Below are 17,464 nucleotides of genomic sequence, written 5' to 3'. Positions count from 1 at the left end.
GGGTGAAATATTAGGAGGTGTGAAAACACCAGGAAAAGTAGCTTTTCCAATTCCATGAATTTGCATTTACAAACGTAGAATTGCAATTCAATTTGAAAGAAGTAGAAATTAAATTCCATGCAATTCATACATGATGTATGTATTGTTCTTGTTACTTGACTATAAGAAATGTATCTTCCTGGAATTCCAATTCAACATCCTGTGCGGTGGAGCTAATTCAATTCAAATTCTTCAAATTAATTAAATCAACATTTCAAATTTTGCACAAGCCTGGATAGCACAAGAGATGGTATCATCCTGCACCTTTTTTTTTAGACCAGGTATAATGCATACCCAACATGTGTGGTAAAATCAGCAAAGCCTGCAGAAAACCTTTTTAAATATTGCATGAACCTTATTATCCACTATAAGGTGCATGGCATGCATGAATAATGATTCATATTGAATGTTTATTTACCTGGTAGGACTTTTTCTATCATATCTCCAAGTGTTGGGGCAGAGTGTTCCTGCCTGGTAAGCCTTAGAGCTACAAATCAAATTAGAAAAGCAAAATTTAGAATGTAGAGTGGGAGGTATACGACTGGGAACATAAGGAGTGTGGTGGTGGAGGTTGCTTAAGGGGAAACTGCACTTTTTTGGGAATTTTGCCCATTGTGCACTATCATTATGAAAAACATGACGATAGATGTTATTCATTTACTTTATGTTTTTGCATTCTGAATATCAAATAAATGCAATCATAAGTTTGCTTACAATGCAACCTATGGGAGCCGTGTCAGAAAAGCAGTCAGTATCTGGTATGACCACCATCTGCCTCACACAGTGCAACACATCTCCTTCACATAGAGTTGATTAGGTTGTTGATTGTGGCCTGTGGAATGTTGGTCCACTCTTTAATGGCTGTGCCAAGTTGCTGGATATTGGAAGAAACTGGAACACGCTGTCGCATATGCCGATCCACAGCATCCCAAACATGCTCAATGGGTGACATGTCCGGTGAGTATGCTGACCATGCAAGAACTGGGAGGTTTTCAGCTTCCAGGAAATGTGTACAGATCCTTGCAACATGGGGCTATGTATTGCCATGCTGCAACATGAGGTGACGGTCTCGGGTGAATGGCACAACAATGGGCCTCAGGATCTCGTCACGGTATCTCTGTGCATTCAAAATGCCATCAATAAAATTCACTTGCGTTCGTTGTCCATAACATACACCTGCCCATACCATAACCCCATCACCACCAAGGGACATTCGATTCACAACGTTGACATCAGCAAACCGCTCTCCCACACGACGCCACAGACGTGAACGGTGAAAACCGTAATTCATCTGTGAAGAGAACACTTCTCCATCGTGCCAGACGCCATCAAATGTGAGCATTTCCCCCACTCAAGTCGGTTACGACGACCAACTGCAGTCAGGTCAAGACCCCAATGAGGACGATTAGCATGCAAGAGAGCTTCCCTGAGACAGTTTCTCACAATTTGTTTAGAAATTATTTGGTTATGCAAACCCGTTGTTACAGCAGCTGTCCGGGTGTCTGGTCCCAGGAATGTGTCAGTGGCTGGACATTCCTGCAGTCTGCATGTTAACTGCACATTCCCTCAAAACTTGCGACATCTGTGGCATTGTGCTGTGTAATAAAACTGCACATTTCAGTGTGGCTTTTTACTGTGGGCAGCCTAAAGCACAACTGTGCAATAATCATGCTGCTTAATCAGCACCTTGATATGCCACACCTGTGAGGTGGGATGGATTATCTTGGCAAAGAAAAAATGCTCACTAACACAGATTTGTGAACAATATTTGAGAGGAAAAGGTATTTTGTGTATAAAATATATTTTTTAGATCTTTGAGTTCCACTCATGAAAAATGGGAGCAAATACAAAAGTGTTGTGTTTATATTTGTGTTCAGTGTAGCATGGCCGCTCTACCATCTGAGCCACGCCGCCCCAAGACAAACCAAAAAAGAAAAGTAGACTGTGATATATACTGCATATAGTTCTGGATTGGCTTTAAGGCATACTTGCCAACCCTCCCGTTTTTGCCGGGAGACTCCCGGTATTCAGCGCCTCTCCCGATAACCTCGCGGCAGAAATTTTCTCTCGACAAACTCCCGGTATTCAGCCGGAGCTGGAGGCCACGCCCCCTCCAGCTCAATGCGGACCTGAGTGGGGACAGCCTGTTCTCACGTCCACTTTCCCACAATATAAACAGCTTGCCTGCCCAATGACGTCATAACTGTAGAATGATCGAGGGCGAGTTCTTGGTTTCTTATGTGGGTTTATTGTTAGGCAGTTTCATTAACGTCCTCCCAGCGCGGTAACAACACACAACAGCAGTCACGTTTAGTCTACCGTAAAGCAGTTTGTCTGCCGTAAATAGCAATGTTGTGACACTCTTAAACAGGACAATACTGCCATCTACTGGATAGCCTCCAGAACACTGAAATTCAAGTATTTCTTTTATTTATATGTATAATAAAATAAATATATATATATATATAGCTGGAATTCACTGAAAGTCAAGTATTTCATACATATAAATAAATATATATATATATATATATATATATATATATATATATATATATATATATATATATATATATATATATATATATATATATATATATATATATATATATATATATATATATATATGAAATACTTGAGTTGGTGAATTCTAGCTTAAATATGTTCCCCTCTTAACCACGTTCCCCAACCACGCCCCCATGATTAAATTATACAGAAAAATATTAATTTCTTATTTTTTATTTACAAAAAAGTAATTTTTGATTACTTACTACGTAGGTGCCTCTTGAGACCTCACTGTAGGCTTGCTAAGGTCATGTTATCTCTAAACTAAATAAAATTGATGCTAATCCACCCTTTTTTCCCCCTTTTTTTCGGTAAAGGAACTGAATCGTGAAGCAGAATCGAAAGTGGAATCAGAACCGAAAAAATCTTATCAATTCCCATCCCTACCACAGACTGAAGACACAATGTACATTTTTGTGCTGATCCACACTACTCACAGAGACGGTTGCTCAGCGACTCAGGGAGTGAGAAGGCCCGTTTTGATTCTGCCGGGCCGCCCTTCACGCTGTCACGAAGCGACCGCACGCTCCTCTGGCAGTTCCTGGCAAAGCGTGCCCGTCGTATTTTCCACATTGCTGCGTCGCTGAGGTTGGCCACGTTGGTTCGCACTGCTGTGATGGCTGTCAAATGAAAGTTTATTATTGTTCCTGTCACAGGTGACGTTAGGTGGCCGCGTTAAAGATACAGTATACTTACTAGTAGGGAAAGGGAAGTCCTTATTGCAGTCCAAGTGCAGCTGAGCCTCCAGTGATAATGTTTCAAAGCGGTTAACAAAAAACTCCCAGCTGAGTGCAGGTACGTCTTTCTTCAGGAAGTGAAGCAGCAGGAGTTTGCTGAGGATGACAGGACGATCCCTCACTACAGTGTCAAACTGGAAATCCAGGCAGAGGCACAAACCCTGGAAAGGATACAAAAGCGTAAGTAAAATCAACACATTAGGGACAAATAACTGCATAAGCCACTGAATCCTAACGCAACAGTTGTATCAACAAAGATCTACATTTACAAAGATAATAATGCTCATTTTTTGATACTGTCAGATAATATAAGCATGGGTTTATAATAATAATGGATTAGATTTATATAGCATTTTTAGACACTCAAAGCGCTTCACAGAGAACTGAGAACCCATCATTCATTCACTCCACTTCCACGGTGGTAAGCTACATTTAGTAGTTCCGTCACAGCTGCCCTGGGGTAGAGTGACGGAAGCATGGCTGCCAATTTGCGCCTACGGCCTCTCCGACCACCACCAAACATTGATTCCCCAGTGTGAGTTGAACCGGCAGCAAGGTGGGCGAAGTGTCTTGCCCAAAGACACAACAACCATTAATAGGATGGCGGAAGCTGGATGTGAATCTGGAACTATTCATTTTGCTGACAAGGCTGTTCTACCACCAGAGCCACTCTGCCATTATGTATTCATTTTGTGAAGGTCATTGTGAAGAATTGCACTGCATGTTGCACATGCGAGGTTTGAATGGCTGTGTGAGGTGGTCACCTGCAGGGCAGGCCTCTTGATGGTGTCCAGCAACAGTCTAGCCCGGGTGGCCACAGCTGGATTGACGTCCTCCACCGAAGCCAGGAAACAGCAGAAGGCATGTGCCAGGGAGTACTTCAGAAGGTGGTTTTTAGTTACGGCACCGATGTCCAGGAAGCGACATAGCACTGCCACCTTCTCCACTGTGAGATCACAATGTTGTCATGGACATAAATCTAACAAAGAAAAATACTGACAGTTGCAAATATTCACAATGTACTGCTAATATGGACGATACTATATAAACCACGTCACCAAAATGTGAAGCATTTTAATGAAAAAGCAACATTCATTACCAATAGTCCACTTTGATTTTAGTATACAAGTGTTTAGGGACGTTGCTGTAATTGTTGCAGTACATAACAATGACCACTGAGTGTCAGTAGGAGCTCAAACATTTGCATGGCCTGTTGGTCACATCTCCCAGTAAAGACATTTCCAATCCTAAACTTGTTTTTTTGTTTGTTTTTTTCTTTTTCATAAAAGAAAATGTATGTCCTCATATGTTTATACTTGTTTTTTCATGTAGGACTGAAGTACCATAGACCCAGTAGCGGCTACTGAGTAGCCTGACCACACGACACTATTTGTTTCCATGGCTACAAGGATAAGGTCTGTTTTAGCCTATCAATCAATTGACATGTTTGTGAATGTCCCAAGGTCTTTTGACAGCCAATCAGAAGGTGGTTAAAAAAAGGATCTCCTATCAATCCATCAATTCCTATTTGCCGAGCTGCACCGTTACCATGACAACAAGGGAGGAGATGTGGGCAGTAGTGTAGGATGTATGTTATATAAGGTGGAAGGGGGTCTTCTACTGATTTACACAAACAGCTGAAAACATTGTACAAAATGAATCACAAACACAAACTTAGAGCCAAGATGACTACATTGTGTATATAATCAGACAAGAGCTGTATCTTACTTTACAAAGATAATGCTCAGTTTTAATAGCAATATTGTAGTTTGTATGGGTGTTAAATTCAAATTCAACTTCAACATGATCAGATGTATTTCTAATTATCTGGTTATGCTTTAGTTATCATCATGAGGCTACCAGTAATAAAACAAATGAGCGGAATCTGAATTCACCTGCTTCAAATCGTATTTTCCAGTCTTTGCTGTTGAAGTGTGTATTGATGAGGTTCCAGAAGATGTCTGCTCCATGGGACAGAGAGAGGGCGTGGAGGAGCTGTGGCACTGCTAGTGAGGCCAGCTGACAAAACTCCGACTTCAACATCGACCACAGACTGAAACACAAAAATATACTGTTTTCTAAACTAGCCCTTTTGATTATTTACAGGTGGGGCTTTTTAAATGACATTACGAGTTAGGAATCTTCATGGACGCGCTTAATTAAAAACGCGATTTTGATCTGTAAACACAAGACAGTCTGTTTCTCGTGTGCAGCGGAAGAAGTGTGTGCGCTAATGCGCAGTTGCACTGAGGAAGGATACCATTGCTTGTTAGTTAACTGTTTGCACTTCAATGTACCTCTCGAATGTGATGTAGGCCCTTCTGGTGGCAGTGCGCCAAAGAAAAGGAAAGCCATCACCATGAAAGTGAAAATGGAATAAAACACAATAAAAAGCTCAGGGAGGAGAAACGCCCACTAATATTTCCCAAACATTTGGTCTCACTTCTCAAAGCCATCAATAAGAATAGAGATCCAGAGCAGAACTAATCAACCGGCAACCTGGGGGCCTAATTTGGCACGGGAATGACACCATACCATCCCCCAAGTTCAGCTCCAAACTGGGTAGACAAACATTTTTGCAGCAAATTCCTAAAAACACTAGTGTGCTGCTGTTGTGTAGAGGAACTTGGACTAGCGGAAACAAAGTGGCAGACGATTGCATCTACGTTTTAACCTGCTAAAGGTCAGCGTCCAGTCATACACTACAGCGGACAATAGTATTTTGCAAAAAAGGGCTATTTTCATTTGAACTGATTAAAGACATAGACCAAAAACAGAGGATGCACAGGATGCTGGTTGTAAAAATAAGAATAGTAGTGAAGGGAGATATTCAGCCTCCCGGTCCTTATGTTTGAAAATATGATATTAAAATCATTTAGTTGAATAACCCTGATTGAGAAGGATAAAGAGCGTATAGTGGTTCCTGTTAGTGCAATGAAAAAGTGTTACTCTTTTAGCTGCAAGACTGGAATCCAACACGCCTCTTTTGCTTTTTCCTCCAAATACTGTAAGCCATAGCGACAAAAGTAAAAAACTGATCTCACTTTACTATTTCATGTATTTAGTGTTTTTTATTGCTGTAATTCCTTCATGTTCTGTGTACAGTGTGAGTGACTCAAGTGTTAATTTGGGCATGACTGACACTAAAAATTCACTTATAATGCAACATCGGAAGGTAACTATGTATTCTCAACGTATTCTATTTGTATTTCCAATGTGGTGCAGAAATAGGGAAATCAGTATGCACCTTGGGATGAGCATCTTCTCCTGGATGTAAGCCAGAAACTGGGGGTGATCCTTACGGGCGAGGTACAAACACTCCCCATGCAGACACAGGATCCTCAGGCAGTTCAACATGTTGAACAAGATGTCAGGCTCTTCAAACTTGGACATTTCCTGAATAAAAAAACAACAGAAGTAAGCCACAGCACAAACCACCATAGCCTCAAGATGATTCCATGTTCACGTTATACCTGCAGGACGGTGTATACGAGTTTCAAAGACACAGGAAGCTGCTGGTAGGAGAACCTCTTGTCTGAGTTATTTTTCATAGCTGGAAGGAACAAGACAATCAATATTTGAGACATGTTGATCATCTGTAGCCTAGAATTTTAGAGAAGGACACTGCTGTATCGAAAGTTGCCATTTCTTCTTGAGCGAAAACGTCAACAAATTGCCTGATTCCAGAGACGTTAACCAGTTGCATATAAAACATTACAAATGTACATTTCCTCAGAAACGGCATGTCAGAGCTGAGAAATGTGGTCATCTTCAGCCAAAATATTACAGCATAATCATTAGGGGTGTGGGAAAAAATCGATTCGAATTCGAATCGCGAGTCTCACGTTGTGCGATTCAGAATCGATTCTCATTTTTTAAAAATCGAATTTTTTTTTTTTAGATTATTATTTTAATTTAAATTTAAATTTTATTTTTTTAAATTAATCAATCCAGCAAAAACAATACACAGCAATACCATAACAATGCAATCCAATTCCAAAACCAAACCCGACCCAGCAACACTCAGAACTGCAATAAACAGAGCAATTGAGAAGAGACACAAACACGACACAGAACAAACCAAAAGTAGTGAAACAAAAATTAATATTATCAAAAACTGTATCAATATTAGTAACAATTTCAACATAGCAGTTATTAAAAATCCCTCATTGACATTATCATTAGACATTTATAAAAAAACAAAAAAAAAGAACAATAGTGTCACAGTGGCTTACACTTGCATTGCATCTCATAAGCTTGACAACACACTGTGTCCAATATTTTCACAAAGATAAAATAAGTCATATTTTTGGTTCATTTAATAGTTAAAACAAATTTACATTATTGCAATCAGTTGATAAAACATTGTCCTTTACAATTATAAAAGCTTTTTACAAAAATCTACTACTCTGCTTGCATGTCAGCAGACTGGGGTAGATCCTGCTGAAATCCTATGTATTGAATGAATAGAGAATCGTTTTGAATCGGGAAAATATCGTTTTTGAATCGAGAATCGCGTTGAATCGAAAAAAAATCTAATTTGAATCGAATCGTGACCCCAAAAATCGATATTGAATCAAATCGTGGAACACCCAAAGATTTGCAGCTCTAATAATCATGGTGATCTTTGGATACAGTAGATCCCGCTATTATTGGGGGTAATCCTCCAAGAATGGCAATAAACTGCAAATAATGTTAACACATATAGAAATACTGTGAATTGTGAATTATATTTATATAGCACTTTCTCAGTGACTCAAAGTGCTAGTGAAACCCACTATCTTTAAGTTGCATTTAAACCAGTGTGGGTGGCACTGGGAGCAGGTGGGTAAAGTGTCTTGCCCAAGGACGCAACGACTTTGACTAGGATGGCGGAAGCGGGAATCAAACCTGGAACCCTCAAGTTGCTGGCACGGCCGCTCTACCAACCGAGACCCCTTCCCTGATACTCTGTGTCTAAACCCTATCATGTGCCTCTTACAGTTATTGAGTACAGTTTTACACATTAAGAAATAGTTATAAGCAAACATGAGCGTACACAGTATTGTGCTTACAAAATGTGCAGTTACACAACATAACCTCTTAAACAACTCAATTTTTATTGGAATTTTTAAAGAGACAAATATACATAGACTTCATAGGAATAGGAATATATCATAGGTAAATAGTGCAACATATGAGAAAAAGAAAGAAATACAAATTAATTTTGTTCAAAAATAAATTAATGACTAATACTACTAATAATAATAAACAAAACAAACATAACTGCTTTTCAAAAATATCTACCTGCATGCAGCACTCCGTTTCCACTGCAGATATCGCCATCAAAGTTTCAGTTTTAAGGGGTCCTACCCAAGATTTCCAACTTTTCAGACTAATGTAAAATATATGTTTATAAAATATTGTACTTCTGTTCTATATAATGTAGAATTGCCATATCATGAGGTTAGTAAAACGTTTTAAACCTAGTGAAAGGTCTAGCACAAGATTCCACAAGATCTTTTGAATGAATACCTGATATTACAAGATTAGCAGGTCCATTAATGATAGCTTGAGCAACCGCTGCTCAGTACTGTTATTTTTTTGTTGTTTTTTTAATATCATACAAAAGTGATTTTTCCGATGTAAGAACTGTGCATCAAAACAGGAGTAAAGCGGCAATGGGAAGATATCTTGTTTTTTTATGTTTGCCAGTAAGATCAGAGGCCTCGTGCCTTCCTCTGATTGGCGAGCTCCTTGAAAGAGGTTGCTAACATTGCAATGCCAAATGCATATGCATTTGAAAAGATGCCCCCTAGAGGCTGTGATCAACATCGTGGATGACATTTGTTTTTTCTGTTCATAATTTCATTACTGAACTTTTCTAAACAACCTTCAAGTGTTTAAGCAGAAGGAAATGAGCTCATGCGTCACATTTAGATTTTGACTGCTTCTATTCAAACAAGCAGCAAAATAGCTGAACAAAGTTTTCAGGAGGGACAATTGCATAATTGCAGATGCTTGCCTGTCAGCATTCACACACTAAATATTCCATCAAAAAGCAAAGCAGAATGTGGTCCATGGACACACCTGTCACCACTTCAGGAGCACAGAGACTTCAGACATCAGTTATTGTTTATTTAGTTGCATGTGATGTTATTTTAGTCCGCAGATTGTACTGTGACAACATGTTGTATGGAGCTGACACTTACGTGCATCATCAAGAGAGTGGTTGCTGGGATTGTCAGTGTGTGCTACCCCCGGGTTGTCTCCTTCCTCGCTTCCGTTCTCCGCCCCGTGGGAAAAATCTGTCTGAGGCACTAGTAAGGTTTCCTCTAAACTATCTGTCGGTTCCTGCACAGAAAATGAGTGCAAATATGCCTGTCACATGTGGGCACTGTGGTTTGGGACATGGCAGGCTATATAAAGCTTTATCTGGCAAGCACACAAGGTTCATTAACATTCAGTGGTATAAAGTGCATGCTGCATCTCTTACCACCAGGCGAATCTCCTCCCGGGGGGTCAGCCTCTCCAAGAGCTCGCAGCCCAGCTGGTAACACAGGATGCTGGATTGGCAAAGGCTGCACTCCAGGGCCTTTTCATCCTTCCGGCAGGTGTGCGAACCCCCCCACGGGGCCTGGAAAACATTGTTTATAATCCCCACGATATCTTTCCCATGGCTGGTGTCGAGGCCGAGCATCACGCCATCATCCTGCAGCTCCATCTGGGACAGGGGGCAAGAAGACGACCGTTAGAAAGACAAGAAGTGGAGCATGACGCACAAATCTCAAGATCCCACCTGTGGGTATTATTGACCCTGCTTTGTTGCACCTGTCCCCACATGAGTAAGAACTATACCGAGTTACACTCCTGCACTCAACCTAACAAGCTCACCTGTTTTAAGATGAGGTCGAACATGAGGATGAAGCAGCCAAGGTTCATGTCGTCGTCCTCACAGTCTAAATCTAAGGCACAGTGGCCTGTTGCATGGCCCAAGTTTTTAAACGGACTGCAGCGTAGTGGACTGCGGAACGGGCTCCTGAATGGACTTGGGAAGGGGCTGAGGGTGTTGTGCTGGCCACGACGCCCTGGATCTGACACCACACTCACCTGCATGGAGAGAAACCATCACTCTATGACTCTTGACATACCTTTTCCGAAGCCCCTCTTGTCGTATAATGCGTTTTCAACAAAAGTTAAGTTTAAGTTAAAGTACCAATGATTGTCACACACACACTAGGGAGCAGTGAGCAGCAGCGGTGGCCGCACCCGGGAATCATTTTTGGTGATTTAACCCCCAATTCCAACCCTTGATACTGAGCGCCAAGCAGGGAGGTAATGGGTCCCATTTTTATAGTCTTTGGTATGACTCGGCCGGGGTTTGAACTCACAACCTACCGATCTCAGGGCGGACACTCTAACCACTAGGCCACTGAATAGGTTAAATATCTGATAAAAGTTGTCCCCAGTTTTTTACACCATCTCGGCCATGTTACCGCCAAACATTGCGTATAACAAATTAGTCAATTTGTCCTTGTGTCATTGTGCGTAATTGTGTGCCCAAACAAGGAATCAGTCTCTGTGAAGAATGGTCATTGGTTCTTTTCGAGGTGGGATGCCATATAAACAGAGTGGTTTATTTGTCTGCATTATTTGTGAGTGTTTTTTCTTCATACAACACACTCAGAACGATGAACAAAACCATGACTGTCTCCTTTAGTCATGTCAATAAAAAAATCTTCTCTCTACAGACACCAAGAAGGTGTGTTATTGCCATCTTTTGGATGAGTTTGCTCACTGCAGGTGCTGCGGTTTCAAAATGTACTTCCTGTTTCGTTCCTTAAACCGGAATTATTTGTCCATAGCGTTGTTTCAAAGGATTCTTCATTCATCACTCCAAGCAATGTTTGTAAGTTTTACAATATAACTGAAATGAAACAATTCATACTTACTAAACCGTCCCATGTGTGATGTCTGTAGTGTTTTCATGCATATTTGTAGGTGCTATCGTAATGTAATCAAGCTTGCGTCGTTAGTATTAGCAAATATGCTAACGCGTTAACAAGTGTCTGTGTTAGTATTATTAACTTACAATGGCATTCTTTTTGTATTGTTTCAGTTTTGTAAACACACCAAAACGTCACCGTGGCGTTATTGATTCTGTTTAGCTGATGAGCATCGGCGTCGTTAGGCCTATATATATTTTTCTTAAGCCCCCTAAATAATTTGGTGTGATTAATTTGTTCTTTCTTTCTTTCTTTTATAATAAAAAATGCAGAAAACTACAATAGAAATATGCAGGAATATGAGTATAAATAAATAATAATATAACCTGTCATTATTCATTATAATTATAAATCATTTGAAGACCCTTTGTCAGCGCTCATTATCCAATCCAATCCATTCCATCAGTAACGCCTGCATTACTATACTGAAAATCCAGTCCACATTTTCACTATTTCCTTAGCAAGGTCGAGGTAGACCATAGTCATGTGCCCTGCAGTGTTTACGGAAGTAAACTCAAAGTAAAAATGTTTCAATTTTAGTCGTCTCAGTACTGGCACATTTGTGGCAATTTCAAGGATTCTGTGGAGTCAAAGTCAACATTTTCTGAACCACAGAAACTATTATGAAAGAAGATGTCTCTTGCAGTTTTGCCTCGATGTCTGCTCTGATTAGCAAATCAGAGCAGACAGTGGGCAAGATCAGTGGTGGAACATTGATTGACGTCAGTTCCTAAAACATTATTGTCACCTGTTTCTGCTAATTTGACAAGTATTAATTTTTTATCCGTCTATTTCAGTAAATAATGAATACACTTATAGTAAGCGTCATCATTATTCACCATTATACGACCAGAGCGCGGGAGAGTTCCCACTGAAGTCGCATCATAACACTATCTGATTGATTTGTAATATAAAACTCCATCCATCCATCCATCCATCCATCCATCTTTTTCCGCTTATCCGAGGTCGGGTCGCGGGGGCAGCAGCCTAAGCAGGGAAGCCCAGACTTCCCTCTCCCCAGCCACTTCGTCCAGCTCCTCCCGGGGGATCCCGAGGCGTTCCCAGGCCAGCCGGGAGAGATAGTCTTCCCAACGTGTCCTGGGTCTTCCCCGTGGCCTCCTACCAGTCGGACGTGCCCGAAACACCTCCCTAGGGAGGCGTTCGGGTGGCATCCTGACCAGATGCCCGAACCACTTCATCTGGCTCCTCTCGATGTGGAGGAGCAGCGGCTTTAGTTTGAGCTCCTCCCGGATGACAGAGCTTCTCACCCTATCTCTAAGGGAGAGCCCCGCCACCCGGCGGAGGAAACTAATTTCGGCTGCTTGTACCCGTGATCTTGTCCTTTCGGTCATGACCCAAAGCTTATGACCATAGGTGAGGATGGGAACGTAGATCGACCGGTAAATCGAGAGCTTTGCCTTCCGGCTCAGCTCCTTCTTCACCACAACGGATCGATACAGCGTCCGCATTACTGAACACGCCGCACAGATCCGCCTGTCGATCTCACGATACACTCTTCCCTCACTCGTGAACAAGACTCCGAGGTACTTGAACTCCTCCACTTGGGGCAAGATCTCCTCCCCAACCCGGAGATGGCACTCCACCCTTTTCCGGGCGAGAACCATGGACTCGGACTTGGAGGTGCTGATTCCCATCCCAGGCGCTTCACACTCAGCTGCGAACCGATCCAGTGAGAGCTGAAGATCTTAGCCAGATGAAGCCATCAGGACCACATCATCTGCAAATAGCAGAGACCTAATCCTGCACCCACCAAACCAGATACCCTCAACGCCCTGACTGCGCCTAGAAATTCTGTCCATAAAGGTTATGAACAGAATCAGTGACAAAGGGCAGCCTTGGCGGAGTCCAACCCTCACTGGAAACGGGTCCGACTTACTGCCGGCAATGCGGACCAAGCTCTGACACTGATTATACAGGGAGCGGACCGCCACAATAAGACAGTCCGTTACCCCATACTCTCTGAGCACTCCCCACAGGACTTCCCGAGGGACACGGTCGAATGCCTTCTCCAAGTCCACAAAACACATGTAGACTGGTTGGGCAAACTCCCATGCACCCTCAAGGACCCTGCCGAGAGTATAGAGCTAGTCCACAGTTCCACGACCAGGACGAAAACCACACTGTTCCTCCTGAATCCGAGGTTCGACTATCCGGCGTAGCCTCCTCTCCAGTACACCTGTATAGACCTTACCGGGAAGGCTGAGGAGTGTGATCCCACGATAGTTGGAACACACCCTCCGGTTCCCCTTCTTAAAGAGAGGAACCACCACCCCGGTCTGCCAATCCAGAGGTACCGCCCCCGCACGCGATGTTGCAGAGTCTTGTCAAAAAAAGACAGCCCCACAACATCCAGAGCCTTAAGGAACTCCGGGCGGATCTCATCCACCCCTGGGGCCCTGCCACCGAGGAGCTTTTTAACTACCTCGGCAACCTCAGCCCCAGAAATAGGAGAGCCCACCACAGATTCCCCAGGCCCTGCTTCCTCATAGGAAGACGTGCTGGTAGGATTGAGGAGGTTTTCGAAGTATTCCCTCCACCGATCCACAACATCCGCAGTCGAGGTCAGCAGAACACCATCCCCACCATACACGGTGTTATATAAAACTCATACCGGTAATAATAATGTTTGTAATATTGCTGACAGAAAAATATCTTCCATACCGTATGATAAACAGATCACACTACTACAGCTTTGCAGTATAGGAGTGCTCCTTAAACTTAATTGATTTTAATAGCCTTAGTGTTATTTTAGAGTAGTGTTTTGGGGGCTATGAAGACTGGATGCACTGATAGACTCAGTCAAAAAGGTGGAGTTCTATGGGTGTTTTTTATCTTCACTTTTATCATTTTCATCATAAATGGCACGTTATTGTGGTCGTCTATATCACCCATTCCTACATCCCTTAAATTATCATTACAGTAATTACCGAAAACTAACCATATTGCTTTTTAACCATTTCGATTTGTTCAGTCTTAGCTGTGTGATTCTAATACAGTACAAGTTGTAAGCAAAAACATCTTGCAAGTGCAAAAATTCTGACTCAAAGAGGTTGTGCACGACAACATATCTTTGGGTGGACGTCCAGCCCGTTTTAGAGGCAAGAAAGTTTCTTTCCACCAGAACCTCCTCTGTTTTCAGGTCAACAAGTTGGTTTCCGCTGCTATCATCTGTGCAACGTTTCCCTGTTTCAATCAATTGATCAAAGATTGTTTCTATAGGCCTTAAACACAAGTGTCTCAAAGGGCTGCACAAGCTACAACGACATCCTCGGCTCAGATCCCACATCAGGGCAAGAAAAAACTCAATGGGCATAATGAGAAACTGGAGGGGACGGCAAATTTGGGGACCCCCGGTGCAAGTTGCCTGCTAGCTTCTCCAAGCAACATGTGTTTGGGCCATCTCATGCTTACTAAAGAGGACTGAAGCTTTCTTACACTTCCACTTTCAACTATTCAGATGTATTTTGTGTTTGTTGTGTAACTCAAAGCGCGCAAGCATCACAGGAACCTGCAAGGGGCTAAGCCCCCCCCTCTTCTTCAAACATTGTGACGCCCCTGCTGATTAGAGAGCTAGCTTCCACAGCTAGTGGGTCCATGATGATGACTTCTGTTTTGTTTTGATCAGGGCTTTTATAATAATTTTGTACAAAACCCAAAACCAGTGAATTTGGCACGTTGTGTAATTCGTAAATAAAAACAGAATACAATGATTTGCAAATCCTTTTCAACATATATTCAATTGAATAGACTGCAAAGACAAGATATTCGAACTGAGAAACTTAATTTTTTTTTTACAAATAATCATTAACTAAGAATTTAATGGCAGCCACATATTGCAAAAAAGTTGGCATAGCGGCATTTTTACCAATGTGTTACCTGGCCTTTCCTTTTAACAACATTCAGTAAACGTTTGGGAACTGAGGAGACCAATTTTTGGTTCTTTTCCTCTTTGGTCCGGAGGACAAAACGTCCAGAGTTTCCAAAAACAACTTGAAATGTGGACTCGTCAGACCACAGAACACTTTTCCACTTTGCATCAGTCTATCTTAGATGAGCTCGGGCCCAGCAAAGCCGGCGCCGTTTCAGGGTGTAGTTGATAAATGGCTTTGGCTTTGCATAGTAGAGTTTTAACTTGCACTTACAGATGTAGCGAAGAACTGTAGTTACTGACAGTGGTTTTCTGAAGTGTTCCTGAGCCCATGTGGTGATATCCTTTACACACTAATGTCGCTTTTCGTTGCAGCACCGCCTGAGGGACTGAAGGTCTGTAATATCATCGCTTATGTGCAGTGATTTTTCCAGACTCTCTGAACCTTTTGATGATATTACGGACCGTAGATGGTGAAATCCCTAAATTCCTTGCAATACCTTGTTGAGAAATGTTGTTCTTAAACTGTTAGACAATTTGCTCACGCATTTGTTCACAAAGTGGTGACCCTCGCCACATCCTTGTTTGTGAATGACCGAGCATTTCATGGAAGCTGTTTTTATACCCAATCATGGCACCCACCTGTTCCCAATTAGCCTGTTCACCTGTGGGATGTTCCAAATAAGTGTTTGATGAGCATTCCTCAACGTTCTCAGTCATTTTTTGTCACTTGTGTCAGCTTTTTTTAAACATGTTGCAGGCATCAAATTCCAAATGAGCTAATATTTGCAAAAAATAACAACGATTTCCAGTTCAAACGTTAAGTATCTTGTCTTTGCAGTCTATTCAATTGAATATAGGTTAAAAAAGGATTTGCAAATCATTGTATTTAGTTTTTATTTACGATTAACACAATGTGCCAACTTTACTGGTTTTGGGATTTGTAAATAAACATTTACAAAATCTTTGTTGCCGGTATGTATCTGTGGCTTATAGTCCGGTGCTGGTAATATATTTAAACATTTATTTCTTCTATAATTTGGCAGGTGCAGCTTAAATACAGATGTGCTCTATAGCCCGAAAATACGGTATATGTATTTCACTTTGTTTTCTGCATGTAAAACTCTAAATATTCCCTATAACATGTGTTTTGTGTTCATATTTTTGGCTGTGTGGATTTGATCAATTGGATTTGCATTACATACTTCTAATGGGCAAACTTGCTTTGGTCTTCGTACAATTCGGTCTTTGTCTAACCTTTTAGAACGGATTGCTATCAAAAACCGAGGTATCACTGTGTTGTACATGTGTCTCTGTTCTTACATCAGTTGGTGCTGGTGACAAAGGTGGTTGGATCATGCAGTCACTTCTTAGTACAGTGTTTTGTAAATAAATATCATGATGCAACATGCTCTGGTACTGAACTTTAAAGAGCTAAGCCTAAACCATGATATGTCCAGGCACAAAACACTGACGGTAAATGAGTACAGTACATTGCTGTTAAGTTAAATTAAGACCATTAAGGGATCTATATTTAGTCTTTGGGAGTTACCATGGCAACTTCCAGCACATCACGGTGAATGGAAGATCAAATCCAACAACAGTTCAAATGTGACAAGGTTTTACATTTACATTGTGCCCTTTGTTAAATGACCTTCTAATTGTGTGATACAATCACACGAGGACACTTTTGAATAAAGAGTTGAAACGATGAGCGGTAAAATATATAAATAATGTCTTGTTATGGCAAAGAAATATCACTTTGTCTTCCTCACCCGACGAGCTCCGGTGTTGCCAGTCAGATCGGAAACACGTGACTTTCTCTGATTGGCCAGCTCCTTCAAAGAGTTCACACCATCCGAGAACATCCCAATGAGCAGCTGGACAGGCACCACGATATCCAGCTCTGATAGCACCTACAGGACCAAACAATACACATTGTATCATTTAAAGAGGCCAGCACTAAGTCCTCTACCGTAATTTCCGGACTATAAGCCGCTACTTTTTCCTCTCGTTCTGGTCCCTGCGGCTTATACAACGGTGCGGCTTATTTACGGCCTGTTCTTCTCCGACACCGACGAAGAGGATTTCGGTGGTTTTAGTACGCAGGAGGAAGACGATGACACAATGATTAAAGACTGACTTTTCATATACCGGTAGGCTGGTTATTTTGATAACGTACAGGCGAACACTTTGTATTAATTTGCACCGTTGTATTATTTGTACTCTGCACGAATGCTGTTCGCCATGTC

The 17,464-nt window shown here is 41.7% G+C and overlaps 1 protein-coding gene across 1 annotated transcript in view; it reads right to left on the bottom strand.

The window, feature by feature from the left end:
- Positions 1-17,464, bottom strand: part of LOC133646639 (protein unc-79 homolog) — a 116,881-nt gene that overhangs the window by 40,555 nt on the left and 58,862 nt on the right. Inside the window, exons 17-27 of the mRNA XM_062042220.1 lie at positions 16,988-17,128; positions 10,212-10,427; positions 9,814-10,041; positions 9,530-9,671; positions 6,812-6,891; positions 6,586-6,734; positions 5,234-5,391; positions 4,103-4,284; positions 3,298-3,499; positions 3,039-3,221; positions 458-526 (exon numbers count right to left, since the gene is read on the bottom strand). Coding sequence (XP_061898204.1) covers positions 458-526; positions 3,039-3,221; positions 3,298-3,499; positions 4,103-4,284; positions 5,234-5,391; positions 6,586-6,734; positions 6,812-6,891; positions 9,530-9,671; positions 9,814-10,041; positions 10,212-10,427; positions 16,988-17,128 — 1,750 coding nt within the window. The remainder of the gene's footprint in view (positions 1-457; positions 527-3,038; positions 3,222-3,297; positions 3,500-4,102; positions 4,285-5,233; positions 5,392-6,585; positions 6,735-6,811; positions 6,892-9,529; positions 9,672-9,813; positions 10,042-10,211; positions 10,428-16,987; positions 17,129-17,464) is intronic.

This window comes from Entelurus aequoreus, linkage group LG03 (assembly GCF_033978785.1).
Source record: "Entelurus aequoreus isolate RoL-2023_Sb linkage group LG03, RoL_Eaeq_v1.1, whole genome shotgun sequence".
In the NCBI taxonomy this organism is placed as follows: domain Eukaryota; kingdom Metazoa; phylum Chordata; class Actinopteri; order Syngnathiformes; family Syngnathidae; genus Entelurus; species Entelurus aequoreus.
Note: the sequence above shows the minus strand (reverse complement) of the source record. Positions and strands in the feature narration are given on the sequence as shown.